Below are 15,647 nucleotides of genomic sequence, written 5' to 3' on the forward strand. Positions count from 1 at the left end.
TACTTATAATTTTGGAAACATTATATAAAAATTCTTACCTTAAAGGCCCAAATAAAGCCTGTCAAAGTGTATTTGGAACCATCGCCTTGCAAACTTTTTCGATCATCCAAGGCAGACGATAACTTATTCCATGTAGCTTTCCATAAATACGAGCCCCACGGAAACAGGTTCCACGCATTTAGGTCTTCTACCAATTTGATTAGATCATTCGGAATAGGTTGTCTGGCCTCTCTGCCTAAAAAGTCGGCATGCAAAAGTATTAGAAGGCATACTCGGACAACATCGACGTCATCCATCCGAGTAAAACCATCTTTCTTATTCAATAATCTCGCCAGGTCTTCCACGTGTAGATTTGGCCTCTCCAGCTCAGGAAAAACCCGGGATAACCATGATGGGTGGGTAATGTGTCTAGTGTACCGACCTACATCATCGTGTCCGAAGCGTAGACCGGTGATTAAGCAAAACTCCTCCCGCCCAAAACACGTATACGCCTGTGGAAAATCAAAACATATCTCTTCATCACGACGTTGTATAGTATTTGGTAGATCGCTAGTCATGGTTTGAAGAAACAGGTGTGTCAACATCGCATCTCCACCGGGATGTTGTACTTTCAGCCATGGCCCGAAGCAAGTATCCTCAAACATTTTTCTTTGTGCATGTGAAAGCTTCGACGCAATTGTTTTGGCCAGGATGACTTTATTTCTTAAGGTCAATTGAGCCGAATAAAAGTTCTACAAAAACAATAAACATACTAAGTTAGATATACCAAAAACTACACTGTGAAGATATACAAAAAACAATAATAAACATAAAGAGTAGTAGTTTATTCTTCAAACTTAAATTTGCAACACTGTGAATTTCTTATTTGTCTTTGTTTTTTGGTTGAAGTAATGCAATTCATTCAAGTTTCAATTTGCAGAAGAAGAATAGTTTCTGAAATTGAAAATCGCAACACGAAAATGACAATCGCAACGCGAATTTGACTATCGCAACGAGAGAATAAAATCGCGTTGCGATTTTGTCGTTGCGATTTTCATTTCGCGTTGCGATTCTCGGTTGATTTAATAAGCAATCTAAGTGAAATGGTTAATCTATTATTGAAATTACCAGTAAACTTATCATCAATTTCAATATGAAAAACCTAATAATAATGCAAAAATTTCAAAAAGAAAATAATTAAAAAAACTAACCCTCGGTGGTTGATTTGGTTGATTTTCCATTTCTGATTGTGAGGGTGGCTCTGAGAGATGGAGATAGACAGATTTCGCCGGAGATGGGGATGGATTTCGTCGGAGATGGGTGAGAGAGTGAGAGATGGAGATGGGACTGAGTTATGATTTTAAGTTTTAGGTTATGAGTTGCGATTACGGGATATACTGTGGACGGTTCAATGTTCCAATATATTAATATTCGTGTTTGTAATTTGAAAATAAAATACGCTTTGCGATACTAATGGCGCTTTGAAAATCGCATTGCGATTATGTATTATCTCGTTGCGAAAGTCAGTATCGCGTTGCGAAAGTAAGTATCGCGTTGCGATAGTCAGTATCGCATTGCGATTTTCAAAATTCGCATTACGATTTTCCAAATTCGCTTTGCGAATTGGGAAAATCGCAACGCGAAATTGGAAAATCACATTGGGATAGTCATAATCGCGTTGCGAATCTGGAAACTGATTTGCGATAATGGAGATCGCGTTGCGAATTAGCGATCGCATTACGATTTTGTTGGTCTTTTTGAAAAATCCGAAAAAATTTGGTTAAAATCATATATTATATGAGATTTTTGATCACGGAGGTTATTTTCTCTTAAATTAATACATGCATTGCATATAATTACACGCCAAAGCCAGCATAAACAATGACTATTTTTTTTAATAAGAAAGAGATTTCTTACAAAGTTAAAGAATTGACGTATACATTTTAATAGGTTCGAGTAAGATGAGTTCTATTTTACAATACAAATTTTTTTTAAAAAAATTTCGAGTCGATTCGAATCAACTTATTCGAGTTTCTATTTTAATTTAATTGTAAATATTTATAATATTACCATGCCATTTGATTCAAATTGTAATAGTTTTCTATAACCATATAAAAATACATATATATATATATATATATATATATATATTTTATATGTGATAATTAATCTATTAAAGTTATTAAAATTTTATTTATCATTGTAGAGTTGAGAAACTCGATTCAAACTTAAAAATTAATCTATGAAAGTTATTAAAATTTTATTTTTTAATTGAGTGTAAAAAATTGATATTAAAATTGATGCGAACATTTACTTGAATAAAGCATGTGGAGATTGTTTGTTGAAGAATGGGTTTGATGACCCCATTACCCTCTTGATTGTAAGTTATGCATCCCATCGCAATTAAGTGACAATTGCTTGTCGAGCTTCAGTCAATTTCCCAGCAAAGTTCACTATCTTGGGAATGCCAATGTCTAAATGTCCCACACGGTTTTTTTATGGCTAAAACTTTTGATCTTGTGTACATAGTTGGTCCATGAGATTGTTTTACCCCACTTTCAGCCATGGAAGTCAGCATTTACCCCACTTTGAATGTTTGAACACTACACCGAAAAGAACCTTCTCCCATTTTTACATTCATTCCTCTAACAATAATCTTTAGTTCTAGATCTTCGCGACCTCTTGACACTGTTTCTCACAGGTTCATATGATCTATCAGAGTTAAATTTACTGTTAATCGATCATATCTACTGAACTTACCAACTTACGGGTTGTCCAAATGACCTTACTTCTGAAATCGACATCAAGAGACAATACATAACCTCTCGATCAAGACCGAGAGAAGGGCTAGCACCTATAACACATTTGCTTCCACCTTTTCTTATTCTCTTTATTTTTCCTAATTTATAGAGACAAAAGATCTTGATACCGATCGACCGTTGTTTAATCACCAACTACGACTCTCCATTCAAATTAAAAAAGATGAACCGTTAAGCCACGACACAACTTATTTATCCCCGTTAGCAATCTTCAAAGACGACAAACCATTATTCTACCTTTCTTGAGTATGAAAACGCATGTTTAATGGATCTTTTCCCTTCTATCCGATTATGAATTTCATTTTTCTACTTTAGAATATTGAAAAGTTAGTCCCATTGAGTAACAACGTTTAATACAAATGGAAAAATGGTAAATAATGAAGATGCCAATTTTGAAGCTCTTTTCAGACATGGAACGGGAGGGAGCCAAGTTTAAGGTCAAAATTGATACAAGCTAGTTGGGGGCCAAGTTTAAGGACGTGGAGGTTTATAGGATCAGAAATCTATGCGTGCCAAATGAAATCAGTTCGAATAATTATATCTACAAACGTAAATCGAGTATCTAAATTTACTCTGATGGTCTAAATTAGGAAAGATCAACAATATATCAGATAAATATCATTTTGGTCAATCGTGGCGATGTCAAATCAATCCTTAAAAAAAGATAAATAAAAAAATGATCAAACGGTCAAAAAATATGCCAAAAGACAAAAAAGAAAGTATATCATAAAGACAGATGAAAACCTGTCATAAAGATAGACTTATTGAAAAAATAAAGAAAATAAAGATACAATATAAGAAAAGAAAAATATAATAAAGAATACAGCGGTCAACAACTAACATTAAAGTTGATGTCGTCGCTGATCAATAAAGATGAAATAAAAGATGAACGACACACTAAATCACCAATGAAAGAAAATTAAAAAAAAATTTGAAAGGAGAAATTTTATGTTAGTTTAATGTGACATTATTTAAAAGTCATACCGTCTTATTTCATTTCCCCCCTTCAAAACTTGGGCGATGAAAGATAAATGATAAATGATAAGTGTTTGCTGTGTAATTATTAATACATTTAATTTATGTTGAGAAAGCATTGTTTTATATAATATAAGTCTATTAAAAATTAAAGTTTAATTTAAGCATAATATAACAGTATGAAATAGGAATGCTATAAAATAATCTCGTTAACATTGACTAATAAATAATAATAAAACAATAAAAGGAAATATGACGATTGATTTACCATGTTGTGGTATAAATCATTGTCTTAGAATTTCGCTCGAATTGGTGTAATCTCGAAAGTATACGTTGTCCCTTAAAGTTAACATAAACTTTCAAACTTCGTATATCCGAAACAAGGAAGTAAAACCCGTTTGTGTTGTTTTTCTACATAGTTAAATGATCCAAAACAATGATAGATCAATATTATAATCAAATAAATACCATATGAATATGGAGAGATAACGTAAATCTAACCCTAAAAATGAAAAGAACAATAAAATGAAAAGTTGTACTTATAAAAGCATATAAAGAATGTGCTAAAAAACAACTAAAGCCGTCTAAATTGTCATATAAAAAAAGACAAAAATTGTAACATCCCAAACCGATGCGGGTAGTCCGATCCGATTCGGGAAGTCACATTAAGGCCACCGGAGCGACCCACCGTAAAAATAGCGGAAATTTTAAAACTTTTTATCAGAACATGTAAACTTATAAAATCATTTATCACTATTTAAAAATAAAACAGATTTCCAAACTCGTATATAAATCAAAATACAATTACATGCCCCCTAATCACAAGTACCATACTCTGCAACCACGCCGGAAGAACTCCCTTACTGAAGTCGATAGATGCACTGGTACAATTGTTTTAACCTGAAAAGGTGAGTAATAGAGTGAGCTTTGGAAAGCTCAGTAATACAGAACTACCAGATGATGCTACATGACATGTAGATAAATGGAAAGCCATATAATTTCCTTATTGAATCATATGTATACCAGCTTGCAGAATAATTTGGGGTTCCCTTAGAAGTTCATCGAGTATAAGCCATGAATCTCAGTTCATAAGAAACCTTTCAAAGTATGACATTTTCAGGAGATCGAATAGGATGTCTAGTGTGTTCCAACAGTATAATAAAATCATAATAGGTACAAATCATAGTCCAGTAAATCTCACAATTTCGTAAAAGAGTTTAACTTTTGAAATCATAGTTTAAACCCTTTTCTGGTACACCATCAGTAGTTCCCAAAATTATTTTCCATATAGCTTACTTTATGCACATAGCAAAAAGAAAACCGACTTAAGGATAGGCTATGAAGCTTGTATCCTTAAGCCCAAGTCAATAAGTCCATATAGCTTACCCTAAGCACACAGCAAAGGAAAGCCGACCTAATGAAACATCTTGGGGCCCTCAAGAGTCACATTAGGCCCATTTAGCTTGATCAGAGCTATTCCATCGTAATTCAATTCCAAAATTCAATTGCACCGTGACATAAATTCCATAAATCCAAAAACATGGTAATCATATACCATTCAAAACAAAAATTAGATAGCAGCCATATTCCATAATTGTCACATTAAATTGGTGCATCCATAAAACAATAACCAATGAATTCGGTGTACCACATATTAAAACCAATAAACAGTTCAGTAATAAGTAGGGAACACTAGAGAATCCCAGAATTTCCAGAGGCCATTGTAGTTATCATTTTGGATAACATGAAACTTATGAAATTTGATCGAATTCCTGGAACAAGGTCCTATTGAGGAGAATCGATTACTAACCGATCTAGCCAGACATTTAATGTTGATACATTAGAATCCCACTATATTTTCGTGTGCTTTAGGAAAACGTTCAGGAACCTTTATACATAATAATTCTAAATTCAGATTTACTGCGAGTGATTCCATTACCCAAACAATCAGGGGTATTCAGGAATATACTTTAAAATCATAGGATTTCAGCCCAATTGAACCAAATGAGATATTCAGAATCTTTTCCATCTGCGTTACTTGTTTTTTTTCAAACATGACCGAAGTGATTTTAGATGAAATATAGAATCGAAGATTCAAGTCATTTACAATCTACGACTATCGATCATATTATCAAACAACTCGAGTTACACAACTCTCAAACTGATGCATGTCAACAAGTCAATTCATTATCCTTCCAGTGTATTCACTCTTTAATACCATAGTGCAGATCCATAGATCATCCCCATAATCATCACTGAATAAATCTTCCAACGGTCTTTATTTCATTTCCACATTTCAACAATATCAGGAAATACTGACGTACTTGATCCATGGCTCATAACCCATAATGACAATTCATCATGTAAGTTCAACAGTGTTTCCAAACTCATCAAATCACCTATTTAATCCTTACTCATTGATGTTACTTAGTTCGTTTGGTAAGCAAGTCTATCCCGATTACTTTAAAGTTTTCCAGAATAATTCAGACGTTTCTGAATTTCAAATATACGTTGTACTACATTTCATTTCAATTTATTCATATAATAAAGTCATTCTGGTATTCGTGGTTGATTTGACTAACGACTACCCACTTATTAGTACTGTATGCGCTCTAGAGTTGAGCTGCGCCAAGTACTTCCAGAATTATCATCGATCCAAATTTGAGCAGATGAACAAACATTCAAGTGATACTTATATCATTCAGGTAATGATATAGTACTAACGTTGGTTAATCACTTAAGTTGTGTTTCACAACTTTTACTGGTAGCACAACATCCATGTTTATTTGGATTTCTTAATTAATCCAAGACATTTACTTATTCTAGGTCATAAGGGCATTTTGGTCATTTGGTGCTTAACATTTTTTTCTATTCATTTCAAAGCTTGAGTATATCCATTCATTCCTGAGCTTGGTGACATTCTTGAGTTATTTCCATTCCAGGGGTAATTTGGTCATTTTATAATTCTAGAATATTTCAATCATTTCCTTCCATCCGGTCTTATTATTAATTCAATCTTATCATTTACTTCAGTACTTTCGAACAATTCTGTCAGCAGAATACCTCCAATAAATTACTCTTCAAGTATTTACTCCTTATTCGAATATTTTCGGGTCAAGTGTCTTCTCAGATTTTACAAACGGAATATTATAAATTTTTCTGTACAAAGACAGGATCTTAACAATTAAATTCGTACTTAATCGAGTTAAGTACAAATCCTCAAAGTACTCTCTCATTCAGGGTCAATTCAGACTATTTTATCTCTCAAGGGCATTTCGTAATTTCTTAACCAAATAATTTCAATATTAGCACTTAACGAAAATAATTATAATTTAGAGATCCTATGATCAATTGCTTTCCCGAACATTCTTTGATTTTGAAATGATTCATTCACAAACTCTCATAGGATTAAAACCGGTTATCCATAATTTCCAAATAAAACTAACATTTCTTATGCACATCAGTAGTTATATCGGATCAATATGTCTTTTCAGAGTTATTAACCAACTTCCAGGGGCAATTCTTATCATTTTCCAACATAAGGGTAATTTCGTAATTTTACCATATCGGAGTATTCTCATAATTTTTCATCCAAGTATCTTTAACATTTAACCCTTGATGATATAAAATATAAGTTATAAATCCAGAGCTGATTTCTTTATCACCAATCACAAACTTGTAATTTAATTCTAACAATTATCAATCTCTTATCTTAGTCATTCGATCCGTATTCAGTTACAGAATTTCTACCACATTCATATCGAGTGAATAAATTATTCAACTCCACAAAAGTGACCAACATTATCTTATTCATACATTTACCAATATCAACATGTTCCATAAAGCATAAAGAGGTAGTAAAGTATTACCTCGATTTCCGTGCAATACCCGATCGACCATAAAAATTCCATTCGAATGCCTTTGATCTTCAATTCAACTTCAAATAATTCCTCAGATACATATCAACATAAATTATATCAGAAACGGAGCTTAATTGCGATAAACAGATCAAATCGGGTGATAAATCAGTGAAAGACGGCTTACCGGGTTCGAATTTAGCGAAACGGACTTCGGATTCGGATTCAGGACGACGTCGAAAGCATAAAATGTGACTTTTCGGAAATTTGGAATTTTCAGTCAAAATCAAAGTCAACGGGTTTGACCGGATATTTCGAAAAACGAACAGCGGAATCGGATTTGGAACGTCGAAAAATGTCAGGATAGGTATACTCGGTCGAAGTCAAAGGTCGTTTAATGACCGGTCAAAGCCAGTCAAAGTTTTGGTCAACAGTGGTCAACGACGGTCAACGGTCAACGGGTCGAGTCAATGGGTCGGGTCGGGTAAACGGGTCGGGTCGGGTTGTGACCGGTCAAACCGGTCAACTATGCACCAAAACCGGTCAAACCGGTCATTTTTTTCTTCCCCACGCGCAGTGGCGGCGCGTGGGGGCGCGTGAACAGTGCTAAAATCCCGGAAAAATTTCTAAAAATTATTTTGAGCGATTTCGAGATACTTAAAAAGCTCGGTTCACAATTTTGAACGGCGGAGAGCTCGATTTCAACAAATCGGAAACTTTGACCGCTTCACCTCCTCACGCGCCGCCGTCGACGGAGACCAAGGATGACACCGGCAAACTCGGAACGATGCAACGAACACGATGGTGCGGGAGGTGTCGTAAACAGATGACCCGATCGTCGTGAATCTATGAAAAACCAACTAAAACCGAGTTATTACCGACGATACTTCCGACTGAAATTCACGACGAACGGCGATGATTCACGACGAAAGGTTTGAGGGGTTTTGTTCCTCGATTGACAACGAACACGATGGTGGTTTCGGCTCGTCGTTTGGAGGTCGGACGGCGAGTAGATCGGAGTTGGAAGTTGGGTTGTTGGAGAAGGGAAATCTGGAAAATATGAATCCTGCGCACGAGGAGGAGCTTATAATTCATCATATATAAGAAATGGTTAAATCATGGGTTTAGCCACTGAATTTCCTGCACTTTATAAAATGGTCTGCCAACTTTAAAACTTTACAATTTAATCCCCAATGTTTCTTTCAAAATATCAATTAAATCCGCCACTTTATAATTTCTTAATTTTAGCCCCTAAATTGGGGTGTTACAAAAATCAGCTTATCTCAGTGGTTAAAAGGATTGTTGTTGTTCCTAGAGCCCACGGGTTTGAGCACCAACGATTGCAGTAGGGTGATCGAACATTCATTGTCAAATGATTGAGAGTATTTAGAACATATACTACTTTATAACTACCTTAGTTTGGTGATAAAATACATCTATCATTTTTCTATATCGTAATAACAACAGAGAGTTGTCAACTTAAAATTTTTAATCACTTACTTTAGAGATTGTTGACAACTCATTCATTGTCAAACAATAAACGAAGCAATAAGTTCATTGTTAAACAAATTAGTGCTCCATTAATTTAAATTTTATACATGTGTATGTGGAAATGTGCCGATTAAATTGCTAATACAATCAGTCCTTCCAACAATTAAAGTTATTTCAGCCAGAAAATTTTCACTAAGATTTCACACTTCGAAAATTGTTACAATTTATTCAAAGACAATGAACTTCTTCATAAGCCGCTTGCATTTGTGGCACACGATGTTTCCTTGCCTCAACCCTTCAGAATAAGGAACAACCTGTGTGTGATCGCATGGCCCTTCAACGAGAGGAGGTTCAAGGACAGTTCTAAGAGCATCTATGAACTCCAACCGTGCCACATTGTCACCCCACTGTCGGAACAGGTTCGAGCATCGAATGATTTCGTCCCCTCTAACCTTTACGACATCTGTTGACGATCCCTTCCCAAACACTGCCCAGCCATTGGTATCAATGTTATGCAGCAGAGCTAAGACCTCAACCAGAACATGATCAGTAGGTTCAGTACTGCCATCGTTCCCGAGTCGGGATTTCGATCGTCTCATACATTCTAACCGAAGCCAAAACAACTCTATCTTTGTGAATGAGAGTATGTTGCTTTGTATTTCTCCATTGATAAAGCTCAAAATCTCTTTTATATGTTCATCAGGGTTATTTTTACCTACATATATCATGGCAAGCTGCATACCTGCATCTTTTATATCTTTCATTTTGGCATTAAATTCTTTAATCCAATCTAAGTTTTCACTTCCATATAAGCAAATGTTTCTCCCTTCTTCAACCTGAAATGGATTCAAAAGTAGAATATAAAAGATACAGAAAAAAGGAAAAAGAAAAGCATTTCAATATCTTACCCGTTGTGTGAGAATGGGGAGAATTTCATTTGTTATGAATTGTATTGTCCATTGCTGCCCATCCCAAAGCTCATTTTCTCTTGAAAGCGAAAAAGGGTATGCTCTAGGACCCCATATGAATACCATATCGAGCGCATTCGAGCTTGTGATCGTCCCTTCCGAATCCAAAACTACCATAATGGCTTCACCTCTATAGTTCCATTCTTGTTTCATGAAGTTTATCACTGTAGAGTTTAGAGACCAAGGTTTTCGAACCGAGTAAAATGGCACCGAGTTCGATAAAAAGTTGAACCATCTCTCATCAGCATTGGTCCATACTTCGGAAGACGAAATGGGAACCCATATAATGGCATAACTTCCTTCTACTTTTTCTCTGTGAGGATGATCATATGTTTGGTTCACTAGAAAAACAACTGCTCTAATGGAAGAAGATCTGGCTTGGAAATCAAAAGTAGGGCAACCTTGCTTTCCAGTTCAGAAACACCTAACTGGCAATCAATCCAGGAGTTTATTATAAGATAAACAATATTTTACCCTTTCTTGCGTCAAAAGAAAGAAAGAAGGAAAGAAAAAGAGGATTTACCCTATCTTATGTCAAATCATCCTTGAGTGGCAAGTCATCTTTTAAAGCGAACAACATCCGAAGCACTTCTTGATTGTCGATATGGGACTTCTTAAAAAAGTTCAGTAGCTTCTGGTTCAGCTGGTCCTCTGTAAATACAATAGAAAAACTTGTATCAGAATTCCATTGTATGTAAATGTAATGTTGTTGTCATTGAAAGGATCCTAAATCATTCTAAAAAATCCAGACAGTGACCTCTTTGTTGACAACAAGCGTCCACCAGCGGCCTAAGGTGACGGTACATGTTGCTCAACATATATTCCAAACTCAAGAGCTCCAACGCCGCTTTTTTTATATTCGAATACCTGCAGAAGTAGCTGAAGTTAGCTGAGTTATTCAATTTGGAAAGTATTTGGGCTTAGCATATGAAGAAAACTCATTGGAACATGTAAAGGTAAATTCAGCATTTTCTTAGATTTATGACAGGTCAGAACATGCACTTGCTCAGGTTTCATGGCCATCAGGCTTGTGATTTGGGAAGAGCAGACCAAGGTACTTCTAATGATCCAGTAAGCTGTAACGTATATTTTGGACTTCATCGTAGCTAGGTTGTCGATATTGAGTCCTACATGTACAATGTACAGAGCTTCAAACTCGATGACGCACTTTGTCAAATCCACCATTGTCTTAAAAAGCAATCTTAACGCATTCAATTGAGGTTTCAACATTCTCATGTTACTAGGAAGTTGTTTAAAGTTTGCAACTGATACTGCCAAGGGGATATGAGGGCGTAGCTGCATTATGAGGCTAAATTCACCATAGCTTGTTGCAAAAGCCGCCATTGCTAATGCCACTTTTGCGTCCCATCTATGACTTCCCAGCAAATCGAACAACGCCATCGTTCTCGTATGAAGATCGCCTTTACCAGGGCACTTGCAAAGCATCTGCAATACAATGAAGAAGAATAATCAATACATTTTTCAATGCAAGGGAACCAGAAATTGAGAGAAAACCTTACCTCATGTGCAACTTTATAAATTGTATGCATCAGTGGTTCTGGTGATTCAATCAATTCAATGTTACCAATGTTACTCTTTAAATTTGCTTTATCAGATTCATCAGAAACCTGTACCGGAAAACAACATCGAGGTCGTTAACAACACTTGAATTCCTTAAACCAAAAGACATGCAATGAAGTTTCACTGATTCAGTAAACATTGTTGGAGTACTGCATGAGAGTTAAATGAAGAACAAGCACATCTCAGAATCAAGCTATATAGGCCACTAAATTCAGAGTAACAATAAGACCAAGCAGGGAGTGACTGGTTCTTCTGATGTAGTGGCATAAAACATGATGTTCTCCACCGCAGATAGAAGCATCTCAGAATTGAGGCGACGGCGATCCGGATCATGGCTAAGGAGGAGCTTCTTTATTAGGACTTCGTCGACTACATACGAGGAGGAATGTTGCCAGAAGCTACCCCTTTGAACTGAAGTCATGGGTAAGTGATGACGGTGACTCAAAGGTCTTCCTAGTTTTGAACACAAAGGACTGTAAATCTTGTCACCTACTTCAAACTGTTGAAATTAACTAAAGGAGGTTCTTACTTAAAGAATCGTAACTGTGGACCCGAATCAATTCAAAGCAGAAGCAAATGCAGTTTCTTTGCCTGCTGGTTTCTCTAGAAACAAGTCGTGAACATGGCGGAAAATGATACCAAAACAGGTTAAAAGAAGGCAGGTTAAATGAACCATGAAAGTGCATGGATGTCTCTCGAGAGTTTCCAGTCCGACAATGAATTATAAAGTGAAAGTGATCTTCTTGGACTGTTACTAACAATTTTTTGATCCGACAGAATTTAAATTGGGGTGACGGTGAGGTTGCTTTCTTTATATTCCTTTTGTTGTTGAAATTGATGCTTTGAATTGAAAAAAGGTGGTGGTGGGGACAAAGCTTCTTGCCATGGAAAAGAAAGAATATCTATATATATATATATATATATATATATATATATCATGGTGTCATGGTGAGCGCTTTAACTTTGGAGAACAGTGGGGACAAATGTTTTATTGAGAATAAAGGAAGCTGCTCTTTCCTTGTTTGGTATTGCTTTGAGAGATTGAGTTGGAAACAAGCATATTAGTGTTGGGAAACTAAGATAGCAGAGAGTACAAACAAGAAGTGAGAATGACAAGATTAAAAATTTACTGAAATTATAGAGAAAGAGAGGCAAAATATCAACATGTAACCCCCTCCCTAAAGCCACCTTCTCTCAAACAAAGAAAAAATCTAATTCAACATGTTTGAGTGCATAACTGGGTTTCGCCTTCGCGGGTACTGTTATGATACTCGTATTATCACACCAAAGTGTTGGTTTCCATGTCGAGTGATTGCTATGAATTGTAGTGCTTCAACAATACTCGATTTACTGGACTGAAGACTTTATGAAAATAAACACCAACTGACCATCTGCCTTCCTTTTCATCTTGAAAATCGATTTGCAACTTACAGACTTCATATCTGGTGGTAGCTGAACCAGAGACTATGTTCTATTTCAGATTAAGGCATTATGCTCTGTCCAAGCTGCTAATCTCCGGTGTTCATGTTGCATGGTGATTGGTGCTTAAATTATACATTATTTTATGATTAATTACTCCTTTTTTTTAAGTTACTAACTGATCCTTTTCGTTCATTTTTAATGCAGGATAGTAGATTATAGAAATGTTGCTAAAACTGACGAAATTGTGTAATTTTTATTTTCTAGATTAGTGGTAGTGACGTGAAGATCAAAGGCTCGGTCGGATTTTTGAATTCAAATTAGGATTTATTTTTTTGTTTTAGGAATTATCTTTTTAATTTGAATGTTAATTTCTTAGGGTTTTTAAGACTATAAATACCCATTGGGGTAAGCCTCAAAGCATTCGGAATTCATTATTCAACTCTAGTTTCTTTCTTTCTTTTAAGTTTTATAAAAAATTCCCTTTTTTCCGTTTTATTTTCTTTTCAAGTTTACTTTATTTTCTTTTAAAATGCTAAGCATGAACATGCTTAGTTAAGTTTCCATAGCCAAAAGCTAAAACAATGACTTGATTTTGAATCGTGAGAATAGAAATGCACCTCATACTCTCAAAGGTTACATTTTCAATTTTCGGAAATCAAGGATTGATAATGATCATCCTTTTACAATCAAAGCGATTTAATTTCAAAAGTGCACATTGAAATTGAATTTTGGTTTCGATTAATAGTTGGGAGGAAGGATCGTCTTTTGACACATTCAATTTCCTGTGAACACACTTAGCGGCGGTCTGCTAAGAGAAATTGAAATCATGTTAGATTCTCAATTGAGACGATAAAATCCTCGGGGTTTTCTAGAATTTAAAGGTGTCAAGTTAGTGAGTGATTGCCGCTATTAATTCACAAAGAGTTGAGATTTAAAAATTGATTTTAGATGCTCGATTTATTTGAGAGAAAAACAATTTACAGGGGTTGGACCCTATAGACTGTAACTGGCGTGAACCCATAGGTAAAATCTTATTTAATGATCGATTTAAATCGAGGCATAAACTTTAGCCCAAGGCAGATTTTATCAATTGAATTTTCGTCTTTTAATTTCACCCTGTACTTTCTTTATTTGTTTAAATCAATGTTAAAAACTTAACGGTAATGCTAATGTGTCACTATAAAGTAATATCATATTATCATTGAAAAAAAAATTGTAATGTAAACAATTATGTTTACTTTTAAACAGTGAGTGACCAAAATCGTAATATTATACTATATGATTTAAAAAAATAGTTAAATGATTTAAACGAAATAATGTGAATAGGTGGATGACTAAATACGTAGTTTACCTAAAGAAAATGTAAAACCCCCAACCCCTATCCGACCCGGATCTGAGTCTGAGGTGTCACATTAGCTTTCCAAAACTCTGTTCTTTACAATTCCGTAAAATCTTAAATTCATCATTTAAGAAAATGGATACTTTACCTTAATAATTACAATCAAATTGTTTCTTTAAAACGATCAGAGCATATTCAATTCAAAATCTTGTAACTAAATGCCAACTAACTCTATAAACAAAATACATATGTTCAATATGTTTCTGATCTGATCCTTTTAAGGAATATACTGACCTGTCTTGCTCCTCGCTACTTCCATTCTCGCTTCTCAAACCTACGTGTGAAACATTCACACGCTAAGTCTATGACTTAGTGAGGCATTAAACTTATAAGAGAAACTAACTTTTTAACTATGCATGAACATATCATACCATGTTATCACACAAAACAATGTAACATTACATATAATTAAATGTACACAGATACATATCACTCATCATTTACTTCATTAATCTTATTTCACTATCCAAATTATTAACATTTATATAAGTTAATCATATCTTCTTGTCCTAATCTTTTCCACCAACATATATGACTCATAAACCAAACAATACAAATATCATCATATATCACAAAAGCATATTTTTCACATGTAATGTATTTATTGATATATCTTTATTTAGCCCATGAACATTTCTGAGAGCTAAAGATACGTGAGTACATAGAGGTTGTGCACTATGCTGTCACCATAGCTCGTAAAATTCCCACTAGGGGCGCATAGAATTTGTCCTGTAGGACCACTATGTCCCGAAGGACCACTATGTCCCGAAGGACCACTGTGTCCCGAAGGACCACTATGTCCCGAAGGACCACTATGTCCCGAAAGACCACTGATAATCCCTCGACTCTTGGCATGCCAACTATATCTCTAGATCTCATAACATATAACATGGGCATTATCTTTATATCATTTCGCATATTCTTATCACATAGGCACATAGCTTCTTATCACATTTCATATGATCACATATACTTTTTTTCTCATATTCCTGTCATTCATAATCATATATACATGTGCTCATATCATTTCTCATTTTCACATAAACATATGATTCACTTTCACATATCACATATCCTTGTAATCACATAGCTTATTTTTCACGTAATTCATATCACTTTTCATAAGATTTCATATTCCTATATCACATAGAACTCA

At 35.0% G+C, this 15,647-nt stretch overlaps 1 protein-coding gene across 1 annotated transcript; it reads right to left on the bottom strand.

Moving 5' to 3' along the window:
- Positions 1 to 9,245: 9,245 nt before the first annotated feature.
- On the bottom strand, positions 9,246 to 12,112 carry LOC120124861 (protein SIEVE ELEMENT OCCLUSION C-like). The gene is given in 8 exon segments (XM_039143432.1): positions 9,246 to 9,957; positions 10,030 to 10,433; positions 10,436 to 10,517; positions 10,613 to 10,740; positions 10,847 to 10,956; positions 11,090 to 11,535; positions 11,610 to 11,717; positions 11,915 to 12,112. Coding segments are annotated over 8 exon segments (2,067 nt in total). The 5' UTR covers positions 12,092 to 12,112; the 3' UTR covers positions 9,246 to 9,345.
- Positions 12,113 to 15,647: the final 3,535 nt, after the last annotated feature.

The sequence above is a fragment of the Hibiscus syriacus genome, unplaced genomic scaffold (assembly GCF_006381635.1).
Source record: "Hibiscus syriacus cultivar Baekdansim isolate YM2019G1 unplaced genomic scaffold, ASM638163v2 tig00110429_pilon, whole genome shotgun sequence".
Classification (NCBI taxonomy): Eukaryota; Viridiplantae; Streptophyta; class Magnoliopsida; order Malvales; family Malvaceae; genus Hibiscus; species Hibiscus syriacus.